Source organism: Aquarana catesbeiana, linkage group LG13, assembly GCF_042186555.1.
Source record: "Aquarana catesbeiana isolate 2022-GZ linkage group LG13, ASM4218655v1, whole genome shotgun sequence".
Taxonomy (NCBI): domain Eukaryota; kingdom Metazoa; phylum Chordata; class Amphibia; order Anura; family Ranidae; genus Aquarana; species Aquarana catesbeiana.
The window spans coordinates 34,262,388-34,285,237 of record NC_133336.1 but is presented as its reverse complement, the minus strand read 5'-3'; the positions used below and the strand labels follow the sequence as shown (position 1 = coordinate 34,285,237).

Below are 22,850 nucleotides of genomic sequence, written 5' to 3'. Positions count from 1 at the left end.
TAAATAGTATACTTCCTATTTTTTTTTTGGACTTGCACTGGAAGTAATGACAAACTAAATACAGTAAAACCTTGGTTTGAGAGCGTTTCGCAAGACGAGCAAAATTTAAAAAAATTTTGACTTGATATACAAGCGATGTCTTGATATACAAGTAGCGTCATGTCACAACTGAGTATAAAAGAGAAGAGAGGCGCCTCTAAGTGTAGCAATATGGTTACATTTAATGAAGGTACAACATTTAGCAACTCGCATGTTTGATGATTAAAACAGGCCCATCTAAGTATGCAGGTAATCTGGGTAAAGCTGTCCACATAGACCATCCTCCGCAATGCCAATGACGTCATCCCTTCCACGCTGCGCGAGCGCTTCAAGCCTCGCTTTCAGGGTAGTTTTCCTGGTCTTGATTGCAGACTAACAGCGGTGAGAGCCGGTGGTGCGGAGGATGGTCTATTGGTCTATGTCAGGGGTCTCCAAACATTGTAGCCTCCCTGGCGGTTTTCCCGAGGGATTACATCGCAGGATCCTGGTGTGGCTTTACTTACCTTGTCCCTGGGATCCTGCGATGTCCCCCGCAGTGTCCGTGGGCTCTGTCCTCGTCCGAAGCCTCTCCTTGCCAGGCTCCGTTCCCTGCGAGCGTCGCGACGCACGGGGGCGGAGCCTGGCGGCAAATTTAAAAAATTGTCAAAATCATAACATATACAGTACTGTAATCTTACAGATTACAGTACTGTATGAAATGATTTCACATCCCTTTTGGCCCATGCCCTGCATGCAGTTTTATGTTATATATACTGTTCTTTCTGCCTGGAAACTGGAGATTGTCCATAGCAACCAAAAATTGTCCCTTTACGTCAAAAGTGGCTTTAGACCAGCTAGAAAACAGCGATAGTAAATTAGAACACTTGCAGAATTGAGCGATAGTGAATTGTAGGGAAATTTATTTTATTACTATTTATTTTTATTTTTTTTTATTATTTTTATTTAATATATTATAATTTATGTTTTTGTGTTTCAAACTTTATCATACCCGGGATATCTACTAGACTCTTGTTTGGACAGATTTAAGTGTGTTATTGTTAAGAATTAAAGACCTACAATATAAAACGCCAAATTTCCATGCAAAATAATTGTACCGCTTTCAGCACCTAAAATCCGAAATAATCATACCGCCAGGGAGGTTAAACAAAGGGCCAGTTTACTGTTCTTCAGACCTAAGGGGGGGGGGGGGGGAATGGGCACTGGGAGTAGAAAGGGTCCTGATGTTAGTGGGAATAAACAATGCCCCATCTTTGGTTTCATTGGGAGGAATAGCATCCCATTGTTGGTGTCGTTGGGAGAAATTCTGCCCCTTCATTGGTGTCAGTGGTGGTGGTGGGGGGGTTTATGTGCCAATGTTGGTATCAGTGGATGAAAATAGTGTTCCAAAGGCCGGATAGAAGCAAGCAAAGGGCCACATCTGGCCCCTGGGCCGCAGTTTGGAGACCACTGGTTTATGTGGACAGCTTTACCCCAGATGCCTGCATACTTAGATGTGCCTATTTTAATCATCAACCATGTGAGTTGCTAAATGTTGTACCTTCATTAAATGTAACCATATTGCTACACTTGGAGGCGCCTCTCTTCTCTTTTATACTCTGTAGCTCCTGCTGGATTTTTCTTCTAATCTCCTTGTGGAGGCTTCCATTTGTGGATAGACATTTTATGGTTACACAACCTATCACATTGTTTAAGGCCCCTTTCACACGGACGGATAGAATTGTGCTTTTAGCTGCGGATTTTCTAGTTTTCTACCGCAGCTAAAAGCACACAATGCTTTCCTTTGGCCCCATTCACACACTGCGATTTAGTTACATGCAGTTTGGTGCGGATAGAAAAAATAGAATTGACAGCGTCCAGGAGCGATTTAGCGCAGCTATCTGCACATAACTGCAGGTAATCGCAGTGTACTATTTCTCCTGCGGATAGCAGTGGCAACAAGGAAAGAAAAGCAACAGGAAGTACATCAGAAATGGCAAGAATGTTCCAAACGCAGCTAAACGCAGCCGCATGTAAACGCAAGTAAGGTAATCACACTGTACAAATGCAGCTGATCGCAGTGCCTGGAGTCTTGAATTTCACAGAACATATTATATGCGTTTAACTGCGGCAGAACAGCCGTCCGTGTGAAAGGCGCCTTAATCTTTTTTATATTGATTATAAACTGAAGGATTTATGAATAAATGGTTGTGGAACGAACCACCTGAGTTTCCATTATTTCTTATGGGGAAATTCGCTTTGATATACAAGTGCTTTGGATTGCAAGCATGTTTCCGGAACGAAATATGCTCACAATCCAAGGTTTTACTGTACCTTCTATTTTAAGAAGGCTTACTGTACTTTGCTGTGTCTACAGAAGGTCTTTTCAGTTCCATTTGGTCCATCTCTCGCCCTAAGCTGTCCCTGAACCTTCTACGGAATGTAAAATAAGTGTGTAAGAATTGTCACCGCATAGTAACCAGGCCAAAAGGAGTAGATTTGTTTTGTGTGTTTTTCCTGTAGACGGGGAAGTCTTCCTTCATCTTTTTTTTTTTTTTGAAGTCAGAATTTTTAATTTGACCTCGTGTCACTTTTTTTATTTGTTTGACGCACAAGTTAAATATTATTTCTGCCCAGAGTAGGAGAAGCCTGCAGTGTTTCAATTGTCTGTCCTTCGTTTACTTGCTGCATGGATAGTGAAGGTGTGATGTTGCCAAGAGACTAATGATAAGAACTTGTTCAATCTCTGCCACGGCCAAGTTGTTTTATTTCACTCATGTTCTAGCCTAGTATATTGAAGTTTGGTCAGAATAATTCATTGATATTTTTTTTTTTATGTTCTTGCAAGTTTGGCTGGCTGTGGTACTCGATAATTGCCATTATCGAACTGTTATTGCTTGCTTGAAAGCTCCGTTCAAACCCCCCTTCTTCCTTTTTTTTTTTTTTTTTAAATCAAAAGTCTGATTAACCACTTCAGCTGCGGAAGATTTTACCCCCTTCATTACCAGGCCATTTTTTGAGATACAGAACTGTTTTACTTTAACTGACTACTGCGCGGTTGTTCGAAACTGTACCCAAATAAAAACGTGATGATGTCTCCAATAGTAGCCGTTTAATATCAGAGATCTGTATCCCTAATGTTAACGGTTATGCCCTGTACACACGGTCGGACATTGATCAGACATTCCGACAACAAAATCCTAGGATTTTTTCCGACGGATGTTGGCTCAAACTTGTCTTGCATACACACGGTCACACAAAGTTGTAGGAAAATCCGATCGTTCTAAACGCGGTGACGTAAAACACGTACGTCGGGACTATAAACGGGGCAGTAGCCAATAGCTTTCATCCCTTTATTTATTCTGAGCATGCGTGGCACTTTGTCCGTCGGATTTGTGTACACACGATCGGAATTTCCGACAATGGATTTTGTTGTCGGAAAATTTTATATCCTGCTCTCAAACTTTGTGGGTCGAAAAATCCGATGGAAAATGTGTGATGGAGCCTACACACGGTCGGAATTTCCGACAACAAGGTCCTATCACACATTTTCCATCGGAAAATCCGACCGTGTGTACGGGGCATTACTATTGTGGAGACATAAAGTTTTTCACTGTAGACTGCTACAGTTCTGTTTTTTATATGTCATTTTAGAATTCATGTATAAATTTTGTTTTTTTTATCAGTGGTACCTAACCTATAAAGTCCATTTTTCCACATCCAATCTATATTGTTCGAAATAAAGTGAGCGTATATAAATTTAGTATATTGGCATCTGTGATGCTGCTTTGATGTTACATTTTGAAAGAAGCTGGACACCAGCATTAGGAAGGTGGCGGAGGCCATGTTGGTACACCCCTCTACACTAAACCTTTTTAGGCTTCCAAAATTAAATATCATCACAGATGTCAATATACGATAGGTATTTATATAGGCTTACTTTATTGCTAAAATTACTCAGAAATTCAAGCTGTAGCTGGGTGTAGCAAGATGTCCGATGCCGCTGTTCTGTCAGATTAGCGAACCCATGGAGTGCATGCGTAGCTGACGGAAAGTCACTTACGTTCGCTGATCTGATGGGTTCGCTAATGTGATAGAACACCAGCACTGTAAGCCGGACCTTCAAGAGCGCGTGATGTCATCGGCTGCATACACTCTAAATATCTTCTAAACGGTGCAAGTTTAGGAGATATTCACAGTCCCTACAGGTAAGCCTTATTACAGGCTTACCTGTAGGTACAGAGTTAACTACCACGTAAAAAAAATAAATAAATAAACACCCTAAAACAAAATAAATTATTAAGAAGAAAAATTTCGTTTGGGTGTTTAATTATTATTATAAAAAATACATAATATACATAATATATTTATTTTTTAGGTTAGGGGTTTTTCACGTATTATTACATATTATTTATTTAGAATGATTTTTGGTTATTTGTGTATTTATCTTACATTTATTTATTCATATATTACAAAATTTGTTTTGCATTTGAGCAGAAAGTTGCGAATGGCACGTTTCCATTGATTTCTATGGTAAGGAAACCACGCCAAAAACACGCAAATCTGCCCAATTGATTTGAGCTACACAAAAAAGCTCCAACATTTTTATATATATATATATATATATATATATATATATATATATATATATATATATATATATATATATATATATATATATATATATATTTATTTATTTATTTATTATTATTATTATTAATTTTTTTTTTTTTTTGAGCTTCAGGCATTTGGCTTCAGGTGACTTTGAGTAGAGATGTGAACCTCCCATAGAGAATAATTAAGTTTTGTTTTTTTTTTTCTCCTCCCAGCGTTTTGGAGCTTCGAGCTACAAACTATAAAACACTGAGGTGTGAATGGGGCCTATGAGTTAATCATAATGAATGACTATAAAAGCTGCGCTACCCTATGTGGTATACCATAAAAGATATGTGCTTTATAAAGTGCCATTGGTGCATTTAAAAGTGCTACAAATGCAATAGAAAATGGGTACGATGTGTACAACCAAAGTGCTGCAAGTGCTTATAAAGTGCTTCAAATTAATAAATGCAAACTTTATAAATCATCAAGAAAGAATGTATCAAAATAATTAGAAGTCCATATGCTTGCAATAATTATATTTATATTCCCAATAGTGTCTGTGAAGCTGGTGCATAAACAATACTTCCACAAAAGGTGCTCTGTGCATATACTAGTGTGCCACTGCAATCCACCATTTGTGCCCTCACCAGGGTGTGCACCCGCCAGTATGGACCCCCAGGCATATGCCAAGGCAGGTCTTCAAGGCTTTCTATTTACTCCTGTGTCATCTGGTTGTATTTAGACCACATTGCAGAGATTGCTCAAGAGAAATACAAGACCATGGAAGATGGCGTAGAGTAACTCGGTTTTATGAAAAAAATTATAAAAATAAAAAAGATGTCCACTCACAGAATAGTTGCTGTGTCCTGGCACCGGGAATGATCTGCCCATAGTTCAAAAGAGCCGCCGCTGCTCCACAATGCCCTGGACGCTATGAGTTAGGCTAAATGAGGTGCATGTCATCTCCTGGATAGGGATGAGCTTCGAGTTCGAGTCGAACTCATGTTCGACTTGAACATTGGCTGTTCGCAAGTTCACCGAACAGCGAACAATTTGGGGTGTTCGCGGCAAATTCGAATGCCGCGGAACACCCTTTAAAAGTCTATGGGAGAAATCAAAAGTGCTAATTTTAAAGGCTAATATGCAAGTTATTGTCATAAAAAGTGTTTGGGGACCTGGGTCCTGCCCCAGGGGACATGGATCAATGCAAAAAAAAGTTTTAAAAACGGCCGTTTTTTCAGGAGCAGTGATTTTAATAATACTTAAAGTCAATCAATAAAAGTGTAATATCCCTTTAAATTTCGTACCTGGGGGGTGTCTATAGTGTAGGAAATCATAAAAAATTACCGCGCTTCCCTACACCCCCCAAGCTGCAGTCCTAATCCTCAGGTATAAAGAATCAAAATAGATAAAGCAATAAAAAGAACTGCGCTATAAAAATAAAATTAAAAAGACTGTGCTAAAAAAATAAATGAATATATGAAATGACACAGAAATTGTGTTACATTCACCTATTAATTACATATGTGAACCCAAATAGCAACATAATAACAATCAGATGACTTGATACAACCGAAATTATCGTGAAACACTAAATGCAAATTAGGCAAGTGACAGAAACCAAAAAGTCTGTAAAATTGGAAATGGCACAGAAAATCGACAGTCCTTAGTGTAGAACAAATCCACCAATAGTGATTGAAGACTTGTAGTGAAAAAGTATCACGTGAACAAAAATCCACCACCTATAACAATATGTGCTTACCAGAGGTAAGCTATATTAAAGCTTATATTCGAAATCCACTCCGTGGGGACACCAACAGCGATCTCAGCATGGAGGAGGATCGTCCGGAATCCACCAATAGAAAGGTCGAATATTCAACATTGGACACCCAGGGAAATAAGAAGTATATTCTCCATAGTGTGAATCCGTATAAAGCAGTTTATTTGAGAATAAAAATAGCGCACTTACTACAAATAGCGAGTAACAGCATATAAAAATCAGCCGGCCGGCCTGCATACACCCGTTCACTGTAAGGTGGAAACGATGACGTCAGCGCGTCTGCCTTCCGACGTACGTTTCGTCCTATTGGACGTTGTCATAGGAACGGGCGACGCACTGACTCATCGCTCCTTAAATACATACATAGAACCACCCCTCGTTCTGACACTCTAGTGGCCACATCCTGGTTCTAAACCAGGAAGTACTCAAGGTGAAACCAAGCCTCACTTTAATGGCAAAACGAATAACGTTGGTCAGCCCTATCTTGCAACGAACAGGGGGCTGATGTACATAAAACAAATATCGCTTCAACATTTGCAAAGTGAGCTTTCCTCATTGCTGGGGGGACTGAAAACATATATGAGTATTCTTTCAAAGAAGTACGACATGAACGCACTACCTTGGCTTCATCAAAAATTATAATGAAAAATAAAAAATAAAAAATATTATATAAAATAATATAACCACCTGATAGGGTACTATTCCAAATTCTGCCTATAAACGGCTAAAGGAAACGCCATCTAGTGGAGAATGTTAATGCCAATAAATAGCATATATATTTATCACTTGGGAACTAATAAAAAATACTTAATAATAAGACATCCCCAGAGCCATATACCACTCTGCGGTGAAAACAAAATTAAATTATTCCCCTATTAAAATATTAAAAAGTAATAATCATAGAAACCGGGAAGTAGTCATATAAACCATATAGGCCCCCACATGTTTGACCAATAGCCATGTAGAGAATTGTAATACTAAATAAGGAAGACATAAATGCCCCAAATAAAAATATTATTATTATAATTATTATTATTATTATATTTATTTGGGGCATTTATGTCTTCCTTATTTAGTATTACAATTCTCTACGTGTCTATAGTGTGCCTGTAAAGGGGCGCATGTTTCCTGTGTTTAGAACAGTCTGACAGCAAAATGACATTTTGAAGGAAAAAACTCATTTAAAACTACCCGCGGCTATTGCATTGCCGACAATACACATAGAAGTTCATTGATAAAAACGGCATGGGAATTCCCCAAAGGGGAACCCCGAACCAAAATTAAAAAAAAAAAATGACGTGGGGGTCCCCCTAAATTCCATACCAGGCCCTTCAGGTCTGGTATGGATTTTAAGGGGAACCCCGCGCCAAAAAAAAAAAAAAAAACGGCGTGGGGTCCCCCCAAAAATCCATACCAGACCCTTATCCGAGCACGCAACCTGGCAGGCCGCAGGAAAAGAGGGGGGGACGAGAGTGCGGCCCCCCCTCCCTCCTGAACCGTACCAGGCCACATGCCCTCAACATTGGGAGGGTGCTTTGGGGTAGCCCCCCAAAACACCTTGTCCCCATGTTGATGAGGACAAGGGCCTCATCCCCACAACCCTGGCCGGTGGTTGTGGGGGTCTGCGGGCGGGGGGCTTATCGGAATCTGGAAGCCCCCTTTAACAAGGTGACCCCCAGATCCCGGCCCCCCCCCTGTGTGAAATGGTAAGGGGGTACATAAGTACCCCTACCATTTCACGAAAAAAGTGTCAAAAATGTTAAAAATGACAAGAGACAGTTTTTGACAATTCCTTTATTTAAATGCTTCTTCTTTCTTCTATCTTCCTTCATCTTCTGGTTCTTCTGGCTCTTCTGGTTCTTCTGGTTCTTCCTCCGGCGTTCTCGTCCAGCATCTCCTCCGCGGCGTCTTCTGTCTTCTTCTCCTCGGGCCGCTCCGCACCCATGGCATGGGGGGGAGGCTCCCGCTCTTCTCTTCTTCTCTTCTTCTTTTCTTCTTTTCTTCTCTTCTTCTCTTCTTCTTCATTTTCTTCTCCGGGCCGCTCCGCAATCCATGCTGGCATGGAGGGAGGCTCCCGCTGTGTGACGGCGCTCCTCGTCTGACAGTTCTTAAATAACGGGGGGCGGGGCCACCCGGTGACCCCGCCCCCCTCTGACGCACGGTGACTTGACGGGACTTCCCTGTGGCATTCCCCGTGACGTCACAGGGAAGTCCCGTCAAGTCACCGTGCGTCAGAGGGGGGCGGGGTCACCGGGTGGCCCCGCCCCCCCCCCCCGTTATTTAAGAACTGTCAGACGAGGAGCGCCGTCACACAGCGGGAGCCTCCCTCCATGCCAGCATGGATTGCGGAGCGGCCCGGAGAAGAAAATGAAGAAGAAGAGAAGAAGAGAAGAAGAGAAGAGCGGGAGCCTCCCTCCCATGCCATGGGTGCGGAGCGGCCCGAGGAGAAGAAGACAGAAGACGCCGCGGAGGAGATGCTGGACGAGAACGCCGGAGGAAGAGCCAGAAGAACCAGAAGATGAAGGAAGATAGAAGAAAGAAGAAGCATTTAAATAAAGGAATTGTCAAAAACTGTCTCTTGTCATTTTTAACATTTTTGACACTTTTTTCGTGAAATGGTAGGGGTACTTATGTACCCCCTTACCATTTCACACAGGGGGGGGGCCGGGATCTGGGGGTCACCTTGTTAAAGGGGGCTTCCAGATTCCGATAAGCCCCCCGCCCGCAGACCCCCACAACCACCGGCCAGGGTTGTGGGGATGAGGCCCTTGTCCTCATCAACATGGGGACAAGGTGTTTTGGGGGGCTACCCCAAAGCACCCTCCCAATGTTGAGGGCATGTGGCCTGGTACGGTTCAGGAGGGAGGGGGGGCCGCACTCTCGTCCCCCCCTCTTTTCCTGCGGCCTGCCAGGTTGCGTGCTCGGATAAGGGTCTGGTATGGATTTTTGGGGGGACCCCACGCCGTTTTTTTTTTTTTTTTTTGGCGCGGGGTTCCCCTTAAAATCCATACCAGACCTGAAGGGTCTGGTATGGAATTTAGGGGGACCCCCACGTCATTTTTTTTTTTTTTAATTTTGGTTCGGGGTTCCCCTTTGGGGAATTCCCATGCCGTTTTTATCAATGAACTTCTATGTGTATTGTCGGCAATGCAATAGCCGCGGGTAGTTTTAAATGAGTTTTTTCCTTCAAAATGTTATTTTGCTGTCAGACTGTTCTAAACACAGGAAACATGCGCCCCTTTACAGGCACACTATAGACACCCACCAGGTACGAAATTTAAAGGGATATTACACTTTTATTGTTTGACTTTAAGCATTATTAAAATCACTGCTCCTGAAAAAACGGCCGTTTTTAAAACTTTTTTTTGCATTGATCCATGTCCCCTGGGGCAGGACCCAGGTCCCCAAACACTTTTTATGACAATAACTTGCATATAAGCCTTGAAAATTAGCACTTTTGATTATTCATGTTCGTGTCCCATAGACTTTAACGGTGTTCGCATGTTCGAACGAACTTTTTTCCTGTTCGCATGTTCTGGTGCGAACCGAACAGGGGGGTGTTCGGCTCATCCCTACTCCTGGAATTGTCTGTTTATACCTGACAGGTGTATGGCTCTGTCAAAGGATACACTCGGGACTGTAAGAGGAGAGGCGCACACCCAGCAGCTATGCCTGCCCCTCTTCTCTGCTGCCTATTCACAGAAGCCTTTGTATTTTGTAAATGAGTTCACATGATACAAAGGCTTCTGCGATTGGGCAGGAGGAGGGGCAGGATGGGCTTAGAAGCTGCAACATTTGTTCTGTTGAAGTTGCCCAGACCAGAAGTCCAGCATCGGGAACTACAGCGTTGGCTGTCTTTCGGGAGTTCTATAAACCTGTCTGATATATAAATATTAGAAATGAGTCTAGAAAGTGTCATGTACCTCATTGGACTCCACTCGTAGTGTTCCTTCACTTTTTTCAAAGGAGCTGAATTTCTGGAGTTCAGCTTTAAAGCTAATTTTGCAGGCTTGTCCTTTTTAAATACATTTATTACAAATCTGGTTAATCAAAATTGTGCGTATGATATAAATTAGGCTTCTCAACCAGGTTGAGGTTTCTAGGGGTTCCTTGAGCAAGGGACAATTGCTGCATCTCAGGTAACCACTAATCACAATCTTTTTTTAAAGTGGTTGTAAAAGCTCTTTGGTGGTCACCTCCTCCTTCTCTGCAGGTGCCCCCTCTGCAAGCTGTATGCTGAGGGGGCACCCATGTGGGCGTCATCCCGAGGCGGGATGGAATGGAAATTTTGTTGCCAAAACCGAAAATGCAGAATGCACTTGGCCAAAAACTAAAAACAAAAATGAGTTTTTTTTAAATAAAAAAAAAAAAATTTTAAAATATACCTGTATATTCCCCTCGATTCAAGACGCTGAGGTGTGAACTCAGCCTTTGAAGTCACATGACCTATAAAAAAAACACACCATAAGCATTGTAAAATTGCATGCGTTTTCGGTGTCTTTATCTGCACCTTTTTCTCTTATTGGCAAAATGGCGATAACAACACCATTTTCAGCTGCTGAAATTTCAGTGCATCTCTAATGATAACTGTTGCACTTGTATTTGCTTTCAACCAAACTGTCAAGTGATCCGATGGCTGGTGTCCTAACTGATCACATGTACAGCACCATGGGAACTGCAGATGAAACTGAGGCAAAGATGGCAGCTTCCTTTGGCTGTAAACTAAGTGAGGGTTTAGTTCTGTTTTTATTGAGGAATAGTGGACCGATCGGGTCCGCCTGTCGTGTTTTTTTAGGCTGACCAGATCGGACCCTCCAGTCTCCTCTATAGGATCCGATCCTGTCCACTAAAAACAGACTGATAGGGATTCCCAATCTGTCTGCGGATCGGATAGCAATCGGATGTCAACAGACAGGTGGTCCGTTTTTACATCCGACTGCCTATAGAGGAGAGCAGACTGTGTCCGTGTCCGCTCTGCATAATCGAAGCTGACACAGACCTGTCATCCGCCTGCTCAACGGGGATCAGCAGAACAGCCGCACTCCAACGGAGCCCTCCCTGCGTGGAAGGGGCCTAAAGGTAACTTTAGGTTTACATTTTCCAGCTTTTATGAGATGTTCATTAGTTGTGTCCCCAGATTTTACAGTTGCGCAAATTAGAAAATATTTTTTATTTATTACCCGTTCACACCTGAGCGATCTGCAGCGATAGCTGCTGCAGCTCTTTTTTTTTTTTTTTTTTTCTTCTTCTTCTTTCTTTTTAGTAGTGTTTTTGGAGCGGCACCATTCATTTAAATGGGCCTCCCTCCGCTCCAAAAAATGCTCCAAAAAAGCTCATGTACCAAATCTTGGCACAAAGCCTGGAGAGTGTGCAATTTATTTTTTCTGCGATTTGTAGTGCGTTTTGTTGCTCGACAATTGCAGCGCGTTTGGGGTGCCATTAAGAAATGATGGCATCGCAGATGCGTTCCGCGTTTTGATGTGTTTCTGAAATCGCCTGCGATCCAGATCGCTCGGGTGTGAATGGAGCCGAAAGGTGAAATATGCTTGCAATAGACTACAACATATATTACTTTTTTTTTTTTTTTTTTTACACCAAGCTATAACATTTGCCCTTGTGTTATCCACACAGAGAAGACACCTGGATGGCTGCACTCCATAGATCTCCTTTTAAGTCCTCTTTATTGGTATACAGAAAGTGTCCATAAAATTGCCAAAAATACATAGATGGGGAAAAAGAGAGAGAGTGTTGGTTATCTATCTATCTATCTATCTATCTATCTATCTATCTATCTATCTATCTATCTATCTATCTATCTATCTATCTATCTATCTATCTATCTATCTATCTATCTATCTATCCATCCATCCATCCATCCATCCATCCATCCATCCATCCATCCATCCATTTATCTATCTACTTTTGGATGGTTTTTATGGACACTTTTTCTAATTTGCTCTTCAACCTTTTTTTTTTTTTTTTTTTTTTTTTTTTTTTTGTGGTGTGCAGCCATCCAAATTTCTTTATGTGGATGCAGTCCTGTGGATGCTGGATTGCAGAGTCCTGTGATTTGGGCTTACCTGGAAAAACGGGAGTGTGTATGCCCTTATGTTATGTTTACATGCCACCCAAATGTTCTGGTTCTATACCTCACCACCAGTTTGTTTTATCTTTCTTTTAGCTGTCTTCCATGTTCGATGTGCACCACACGCCGATTGTGAAAACCCCAACAGCAAAGGTCAGAAATTCTTCTGCCAAGCAGGCACCTGCCACATTCAGCATCCAAAAGGAGCCCCTGCTTGCATTCCTTGGTAATTGCCATATTCATATTGTAACCATATAAAGTGAAGCTAGTTTTTGGTCAATTTTATGTATTTTTTTTTTTTTTTTTTAACTTTACAAAATTATAAACTGAGCTTTAAAGAGGAAGTAAACGCTGCCTGCAAAGTTAAGGCATAATGTGCTAGAATGCATTGCATACTAGCACATTATGTGAAATGTACTTGCAAACAAAGCCCTCGTTGTCTTCGCTGGAGGCCGCATCCATCTTCGCCCGTTTTTCTTCTGAGTCCACGGACTCCGGCTGTGTGACTGGCCAGAGCCCCGTGACGTCACTCCCACACATGCACTGCTGGTCACTGTACAGGGCTCTGAAGAAACGGCACGGGTGGCTGTTTCTTCAAAACGCATGCGCCAATGACTTGATCGGCTGAATATACAGTAAATCTCGCCTAAACAGTGCTAAGTTTAGGAGATATTTTACAGTACCAATAGGTAAGCCTAAAATAAGGCTTACCTATAGGTACAAACAATACAGGGAAGTTTTACTTCCTCTATAAATAAACATTTTATTATATATTTATAAAATCTTATACATTATAGGTATTGGTGCATCAATGTGTCATGCCAGGTTTTTTGAACGTGCTACTTGCTCAGTTGTTGCCTGCCTCTGTCTAATTGAGTACCTATGTGTCCATCTGAGATTGTACAGCCTTAGTGAAGCAACATATTATTATTTAATCTGTTATCAACATAGTTCTTCAATATTGCATCTGATCTGGGACAGTCATAGCACTCTTGTGTGCGGTGACCAGGTGAAAATTCATCTGATTTGGCAATGTAATGTTGAATGTACACAGGAGGCTCTGTGGTTAGTTATTTCAATTGAAAGTATGTTTTTTTTTAATTTTTTTATTGGCCAATCATACTTACCTAGGTGGATGCAGCATCAGTCCGATGCTGCATCTGTCCCCCGCCGCCTCTTCACTGAGGACCAAACCACTGAACGCCACCAATGGCTCGGTTCTCTCACCTCCCCGAGAGGAGAGCTCCTGACTGTCAGTCAGCAGCTCTCCTGCTCTGCTCCTCCATTGGAGCGCTGAGCTGTGGAGGGGCGGGGAGCTGAGAGGCTGAGACTGCCATCAGTCCAGGCATCTGGCGGATCCAGACTTCGAAAGTCGGGATGAGGCGATGCCTGGACTGATCGCAGTGACGTCAGCAGAGAACGGACTTCAGACCGCTGTCTGCTGAAAAACGGGTCACAGAAGTGCAAAATGAATTGCACTCCTGTGACCCTTAGGAGAAGCCCAGCCAAACGAGCCCAGGCTGGACTTCTCCATTAAGGCATAAAGCTTGAATAAGTATAAGCAAAGGTCCGAGCCGAACTGAGTTTGTCTCGAACCCACAGGAAACTGTCACTTAATAGGCCCCTGGCTCAATCGGCTGTGGCCATGGAATACCTGGCCCTGCAGCCACATATAACAAAGGGGCAGGGATGCTGGTGGCATCATTGACCTAATATAGCCATATTAGGTCAATGTCACCAGCAACCCGCTCTTTGTTACGTGCAGCTGAGAGGTGAGGAATTCCACAGCTGCAGATGATTGGATAAGTGGCCTGCTATTATGTGACAGTTTCTTGTGGGCTCAGGCTGAACTGAGTTTGGCTCGAATTGTAGCTCATTACTAATCTTGTTGTATGATATTTCCCCATTAATGACCTACCTTGCCTGTTTTATCAGTTTGCCTTTGTGGAGCTAGGGGGCTTGAGGACACAGGAGTTCCTAGGCACAAGAAGTGCACTGCTACGCTATATTGTCAAAAGTATTGGGACACCTGCCTTTACACGCACATGAACTTTAATGGCATCCCAATCTTAGTCCATAGGGTTCCATATTGAGTTGGCCCACCCTTTGCAGCTATAACAGCTTCAACTCTTCTGGGAAGACTGTCCACAAGGTTTAGGAGTGTGTCTATGGGAATGTTTGACCATTCTTCCAGAAGCGCATATGTGAGGTCAGGCACTGATTTTGGACGAGAAGGCCTGGTTCGCAGTCTCCGCTCTAATTCATCCCAAAGGTGTTCTGTCAGGTTGAGGTCAGGACTCTGTGCAGGCCAGTCAAGTTCCTTCACCCCAAACTTGCTCATCCATATCTTTATGAATCTTGTTTGTGCACTGGTCTAAATCATTTGGTGGAGGGGGGATTATGGCGGGGGTTGTTTTCAGGGGTTATGCTTGGCCCGTTAGTTCCAGTGAAGGGAACTCTTGAGGCTTCAGCATACCAAGACAGTTTCATGCTCCCAACTTTGTGGGAACAGTTTGGAGATGGCCCCTTCCTGTTTCAACATGACTGCACACCAGTGCACAAAGCAAGGTCCATAAAGACATGGTGAGCGAGTTTGGGGTGGAGGAACTTGAAACCTTGTGGACAACCTTCCCAGAAGAGTTGACGCTGTTAGAGCTCTTAAGGGTGGGCTAACTCAATATTGAACCCTATGGACTAAGGATGCCATTAAAGCTCATGTGTGTGTAAAGGCAGGCGTCCCAATACTTTTGACGATCTATTGTATTTTTCAGGAGCAATTCAAGAGGTATTGATGGCCATCTTGATAGAGGAGAGGCAGGACTTTACTTTCTCATGTCATGTCAGCTGCACCCTTGCTGACAGGTGATCTGATCACTGGTGGGGAATATTCATGAAGCAACTGGAAAGGTATAGGAAGCAGAGACCCACAGAATGAAAAATTAGCAGGAAGATCCTGGCAATGGAGGTTTCCAGTTCTGCTTCTATGAGAATCGTGATCAGGACATAATAAATCTCACTCCAGATCCAGTGAGACTCGGTGTCAGAGGCAGCGGTGCCTTTTAGATCTCACACTGCAGATACACTATGGAGCTAAAGGCACACTAGTTCCTAGGCACAAGTGCTCTGCTATGTTTAGTTCATCAAGGTACTGCTTGGGCCCAATTAACATTTCCAGATGGTTCATATAAGATCGCATATCTCCACTTCTTGAGTTCAGGTTCACTTTACTTTACGGAGGCTGATCTCCTCATGTCCACTTATACAACTGATCATATTTATACATAGAGAGACTATTGTGTGATTGTGCCAAGCACCTTGTGTCATTGCCATCTTAAATAAATACTTGCAATGCAGCCCAGGCTTTTTGGTGGAAAATGTCCCTGGAGGTTTCCCGCTGTACAAATTGTGTATCAGAATGATCTGTAGATCCAGAAATATGGAGCTAACTGCATTTATATGCAAACAGTTTTGCTGTAAATATTGAGCCCCCATGACCTCCACAACTTCCAGACCCTTCTTGTTGGCCAGTGAGACTATGAAACAACCAATAGTATGATTTAGAGGCTGGGTCAAGCTTCGCTTTTAGGCCCTGTTCACATCCTGGTGATTTGGAGTTGCGGGCAAAATCGCTGCGATTCTGTCCATGATTCCAAATCACGCTACAATTGTGGCAAAAAACATCACGCCTATTTAGGTTTAATTTTATTTTATTGGCACCTCAAACATGGTGCCATTTTATCACTCAAAGCTTGTCGCCTAAAGAGGAGCAGGATCCTCTTTTGGGTGGCAAGCTTTGCGAGATGCAGTTTGTTGTGATAAATATCACGATAATCGTGGCAAAACCGCACTGTTTGAGGTGCCATTAAAAATAAATGGAACCCAAACACAAGTGGTGTGTTTTGCAACGATTGCAGTGCGATTTTTTTTTTTTTTTTTCCAATCGCAGCATTTCTGTCCTCGATCCATTATTTGCCAGATGTTAATGTGGCCTATCAGAATCATTTTGACATGGTGTTTTCACCAAAGGCGTTCTTCGTATTTTTTTTAGTTATTATGTATGCTCAATTGGAACTGTTCAGCTTTGTGACATTTCCCCTAACACCTGAAGATTAGATTACTTTGTAGTTTTGAAGACAAAAGCTTGACCTCCTGACTTCATGTAGAAGAACAGTACGGAGTGCCTGGGGGTTTCCACTGTAGGATTTGATTATTGTTAGGAAGCACGACTGAAAGCTTATTGCATTTGTCAGCTAGGTATTATGTGTTTCCGAAACACATTGATGTTTCCATGTACTAATTATAAAGTTGGTGATCAAAGGGAACATGGACCTCCAGCACGTCAGTAATGGTGGACATTCGGCCAAATGAACTATTTCTGTGGTGGTTGATTGGTGGTCATTGTAGCATTCCTCAAACCATTGCCCTTTTATTATTGACAAGTAGTCTCTTAAAGCGGGGTTCCACTCAAATTTTTAACTTAATCTTACCCCCTTCAGTTAATTGCATAGATGTTCAAATGCCGCACGAAAAAATTTTTTATCGCTGTAATTACCTTTATATTGTACTTTATTGTGGCACAGTCCTCCCATGGGAGTAGGCGTGTTTATTGCCTTTCCCCGGCGCCACACTGTCTCCTGGGAGCTTAGTGTCAGGCTTCCCAAGATTCAGTGTGGAAACAATGATCATGCGTGTGAACAAGCTGTGAATGAACAGCATTCACCGCATCCCGGAAATCAATGCTTGTGGGCTTCACATGCCCACAAGCAAGATGGAAACAGCCAGCATCACTTTTTTTAAGTTATTCTTCAGTACGAAAACAGACAGAGGCAGAAATATTACACCCAAACTGTGAGTATTATTTTGGGATTAGCAAAGTGTCTCAATGACCTAAAAAAAAAAAAAAAAAAAGATTGGTCGCCGGACTCCCGCTTTAAATGCACATCTTATAAGCAGTGTGTTCATGCAACAGGGTGTAGATCTATGCCTACATAGTGTGTAAGTTCATCTTCAGAGAGTCTTTCCAAAAATCCCACTATGCAATTCCATATCCTTTGAATAGTACATAACAGTGACCGAAGCACTAATGAAAATGTGAATCCTATCAAAAATTACATAAATGTAAAAATGGCAGCCTAAATATGCTCTTACTGAAAATAGTAGTTTTCTCTTTCTTTAAATTGCACACGTTCATTCAGTTGTCTGGTGTTTTGAAAATCTTCAGGTAATGATGATGCTCCAGTTCCACTCAAGGCTTCACTTGTGAGACTTCCTTCAGGACAGAAAGATCTTAACAGGTCCAAGCCAGTCCCTCCGATCGCCAAGAGCACCAAGTCATTGCCAGAAATTAATTCCATCCCAGGCAGCTATGTTTGGGATAATCCCAAGCCCAAGGAGAAGAGCAGCGAAGAAGAGAATATTGCCATTGACCTCTTGGAATTGACTACTAGAGACGAGGACGATCGGGAAGAGGTTGGTGTTTAATGCTAAGGGATGTAGTACTACTGCTGAGTTCTTCCACTTCAAAGAGATTCAAAAGGTCTTCAGACCTAACACATCAGTGTTGTGGGCTTTTGTGTGGGCTGTGGGCTTTTGACTTTTACCCAGCACATTTCAATAGCCAGTTCATATCACTTTTACATGTGGGTCAAAGCGCATTTCTGCTTTAGCAGTCAATTTAAGAAAACCCCACTATATGCTTGATATTTGTTCTCATTCACACAGCCAACAAATAATAATTTAAAAATGATTTTTGGCCTTTGTAGATGTTTTGTTTGGAGCAGGCATTGGGCAGACTGCAAGCTACTGTAAACAATTGGAAATGGGAGGAAATTGAGTTGGTCCCCACTGCGTTTTCCCCTCATTACCGTAAAAATGCTGAAGGCCAGCTTCTAGATCTTTTTTTTTTTTTTTGTTTTTTTTTCAAATTCTGTTTATTGAACTTTTCAAGGTAAAACAGAAACGGCCCGTGCAGGGGCCCAAACAAGGCTAACTGTGGGCCTCCGGCACACAGTGAGCTCTTACAGCCAAAGCATAACAAACTAACAACCCATGTGTGCGAGTCTCACGCTATTATCCAAGGAGCCATTTTAATATCATACCCTTCAACAGAGAATAAACACAAGAGAAGATGGCTTCTAGATCTTTAACCATTTGTTAGGACGGACAGTGTTCAATTCCAGTTTACAACTGAGAATGATATCTGGCAGCACAGAACAGACAGGGTTAATTATGGTAAACATGAACTCCCCAGCCCTCTCTGCATAGCATCGTTTTTGGCGTCTTCAGAAAAAAAAAAGTAAAATGTAACCAGCATTTATTTTATTTTTTTAAGTTTTGCTATGTAAATTGGGAACATGTACCAAATATAAATAAAAGGTGTTATCCCAATTTGGTTGCAAAAGTCGAAATATGCTTTAAAGGCACTTTTACTGCATGTTTTGTTCCACTTCTTTTTTCCCTAATGCTGATAGTTATTTGCATTGGATCTAATCACATTTTCACCAATATGCTTATATTTGAAGCCCATCTCCGCTGAAAATATAAAATGATCCCTTGTTGTGGGGCTGCACCTGTACTGGAGGAGTTAATTGCTCATTCTGTGTAGGGGAGGGGAGAAATGCTTTAATTGACCTATTCTTCTGCTCCCCCACCGCCTCCAACACATTGAGTATATCTTATTCTTACCTACAGTACAACACTACTGCTTGGAGAGCCTATACTGGTGCATACCACAGAGGAGATGGGGGTGGAGAAGGATAAGTACACCAGAACTGCACTTATCCCTTAAACCTCCTAATGAACACAAAGCTAATCATTAAAGTTGAGATCCAGCCTGGGTGAGAAAAATTAAAAGTCAGCAGCTACAAATACTGTAGTTGCTGACTTTTAATATTAGGATAATTACCTGTCCAGGGAACCCACAATGACAGCACCCCAGCCGATCTTCGGATCCACTCCCGGGTGCTGCCGCCGCCATTCCTGGTAAGGAACCCAGGCAGTGAAGACTTTCGGCTTCACTTCTTGTTCCCTACTGCGCATTCTAATTGGCTCCATGGCGGGGAATGAGGAGGGGGTGCGAACTCTTGGGCGATCGGGCCGCGGCCCGTCTCCGGAAGTGGGGCAGGGGACCTGTCAAAAACAGGTCCCCCATTCCCCCCTCCCCCCTGAAAGGTGCCAAATGTGGCACCGGAGGGGGGGGAGCATATAAGTGAGAGTTCAACTTTTGGGTGGAACTCCGCTTTAAAGTGACAAATCTTAAATTTAGGGAAGCAAAAAAAAAAAAAAAAAAGTACACTTGGCTATTTGTTTTTTTTATTGGTGGAGGTCGAATAAATCATTTATAGCCTTATGAAAGTTGATGGGTGCTTCTGTGTTCCATGGTCCTCTCTGTTGAAGACTGCAGCATGTAATGTTCATTATGAGCCTGAAATTTTGGTTCCGCTTATTTTAGAGGTCTACGGAGGATAGCTGGGCTGATTGCTTATGTGGGGTGTATTATTATATCCATCAGTAATACATGCAGCTGCTGCGTTTTTGCTAATTTGTTTCCCTCTTTATTCAGATATGTCATAGCAGCTGTTAACGGCTGTCAAAATTACATGCAACAACTGTCAAATGGTAACAGACACACATAAATTTCCAGCCTTGTTCACCCCAGAATGCAGTGCTGGAAACCCGCCTTACGTGCTCGTTTCCCACACCTCGTTCAAAATGCATTCAGTGTGTGATCTGCTGTGGGTGTCAATCTATTCCTAATAGCACCCTAAATGCAGATTGCAAACACTGTGCGTTTGCCTGCAACAGATTGCATGGTACTGCAGTACCTGTATAGGGAAGATGATTATTGTATCGAGAGAGTTATTGGTCAGCAGTATCAGCATGAGCAATCAAAATAAGCGTGTCTTGATTGCTCATGCAGATAATGCTTGACCAATAATGCTCTTGATCCAGCAATTGGCTTCTCTGCACAGATTCACACAGGAAAGCTCTATTTTGAGTCCATTGAAGGTCCATCTTAACTAAAGCCCTGATGAAGGGGGAGTTTTCTCTGACCCCTAAAATGCTTTGGCTGTTTTTTTAGTATGAACTAATAAGTAAATTTAGACTCTCTTATACGTTGGTCTGGCACTTCTTCCAAGGTGCATGTTTTTCTTCTGGTAACCTGCTGTGGTATCCACTGGAAGGTGGCCTTCTCTGTTGTGAGCAGCCTCACCTGAGTCAATGAGCTCTCTGAATGTTTTTGTCATTTTCATTACTTTGTACGAAGTTACATCACAGTCCCAGTGTCACTTGGATGCTTTTTTCTTCACTGGAGTATATAAGAAGCCAGGGGCTGACTCAGGTTAGTAGGCTTCAATTGTAATCTCCTTTTTAAAGTGGATGAGCCTTTTAAAGTGTAAGTAAACCCTCCTATCGTTTTCAGCCAAGGAAGCTGCCATCTTTGCCTCTGTTTAATCTACAACTGCCATGATGCTGCACATGTGATCAGTTATGACACCAGCCATTGGATGGCTTGACAGTTTGGTTGAGAGCACAACCAATGGGAGCGTTACATTTCCGGCACGTGCCGGAAGTGAAACAGTTTTATGGGTGGGTTTACTTCCGCTTTAAGACTAAACATTCAGATTCTTGCATATGAACATTAAAGAACAACACAGTACAGATGGGCCAGTGTGGCATAATCCAAAGTTTTTGTTTTTTTTTGTATCCTTGTTTCCAGATACTAACGTTGTTTTCCTAATGTAGATGATCAATTCTCTCCGACAACTGCGAAACAGCGCTGCCAAGAAGAGAGCGAAGATGAGCGGAAGTCTTTCTGATCTTGACAGCCCGGACTCCATGAAAATAGATCTGAATATGGATTCTCCATCTTCAACATCGTCACCAATTAATGGATCTTATAGTGAAAGCGGGGTCTATAGCCGGGAGTCCCTCACCTCGCCACTCTCTCCCACGCCACAGCTGAAGAGATTGTAAGTGATACCTATCTTTCTTGCCTTCCTTTTGGGTTTTCCTTTTAGAAAATTGTAATTTTGCTATTTATTGCTAGTTAATTTTATTAGTGACAGTCAATCACAACTGAGAATAACAGTCACGTGGCAGAGAATTATGTCTCATATGGAATCTTATAATCTTTGTGCTTTAGTATCCTTGATGACCAGCTACTTACTGGCTGAAGGCTTTACTATTCTATTGAACAGATCTTATCTGCATTGTCCTCTGTTCGTACCTTTTCTTTGTGCAAATTAGAAGTATTATGGTTCGGTTAGTTGTAGGAGCAACAGTACAGTATGTAATTAAGTGAGATTATGTTGGTTTGCCAAATTCAGATTTTAAAGTATATCTAAAGCCATTTTTAAAAATCTTTAATAGTGTGGGCAGCCATTCTAAACCAATGTTCTCTGGAACCATATGGGTCCTCCACAGGTTGCTAGGGGTTCCTTGAGCTGTGACTTCTATCTGATGGTACCTGCACAGTTCCAGGTCAGTCCCCACTTGGCAGAGCCGGTAGCATAACACCAGTGATCATTCTAGCTAACTGTAATGGTGGCATTTTAACCACCACTGTAATGGGGGTTATTTCCCTTGACCTCCAATGTAAGGAGCATTTTCCTAATGACGTCCAACAGACTAATCTTGGTAGAACTTCCCTGAGACCCGAGAATTGTTTTAAGGGTTTTTGTTTTTTTGAGTAAAGGGTTGAGAGAGACTGGTGTGAGCAATGATCGAAACCCATGTTGGGTGTTTTTTTTCCCATCTGTCTCCCACTGGGGATATCTCCCTTTGCTCCCTGTCCAGTAGACACACAGGAAAAGAGAGTAAATCTCTCCAAACTGAGGGAAATGCCCTCTTAAACAGTTGCCCTCACTGAAAACATTTTAAGTAATAACACGACGGTTTCAACAATTTCCCTCACTTTCAGTCCCAATGACTATGGTCACCAGGAACATTAGAGAGTAATGTCTCCCTAATGGGTCCAACGCACTATTTCCAATGCACACATTCCTGTAGAGATGGCTGTGTATGGAAGTGGGTGCTGAAGCGACCACCCACTGGAACCATGAATAGTCCGAGAGATGTCACCAGCACATTAAGATCTCCAAAAATGGGTCCAAAGCTTTATTTAGTGATCACATCATTACTGCAAATCGCAATGTTTCGGAGCCACACAGGACCCCTTCCATCAGGCATGTGATGAAGGGGTCCTGTGTGGCTCCCAAACATTGCGATTTGCTGTAATGATGCGATCGCTGAATAAAGCTTTGGCCCATTTTTTTTGGAGATCTTGGTGTGCTGGTGACATCTCTCCATCTCCCTAATGGGGACACAGATGACAATAAAAGCCTGTTTGGGGTTACAGCCCCTCACCAC

General features: G+C 42.4%; 1 protein-coding gene across 1 annotated transcript in view; it reads left to right on the top strand.

Annotated features, from left to right (window-relative positions):
- The window catches only part of TOGARAM1 (TOG array regulator of axonemal microtubules 1), an 89,811-nt gene that overhangs the window by 11,226 nt on the left and 55,735 nt on the right, over positions 1-22,850 (top strand). The window contains exons 3-5 of the mRNA XM_073610115.1: positions 12,576-12,705; positions 17,701-17,948; positions 21,225-21,451. Coding sequence (XP_073466216.1) covers positions 12,576-12,705; positions 17,701-17,948; positions 21,225-21,451 — 605 coding nt within the window. The remainder of the gene's footprint in view (positions 1-12,575; positions 12,706-17,700; positions 17,949-21,224; positions 21,452-22,850) is intronic.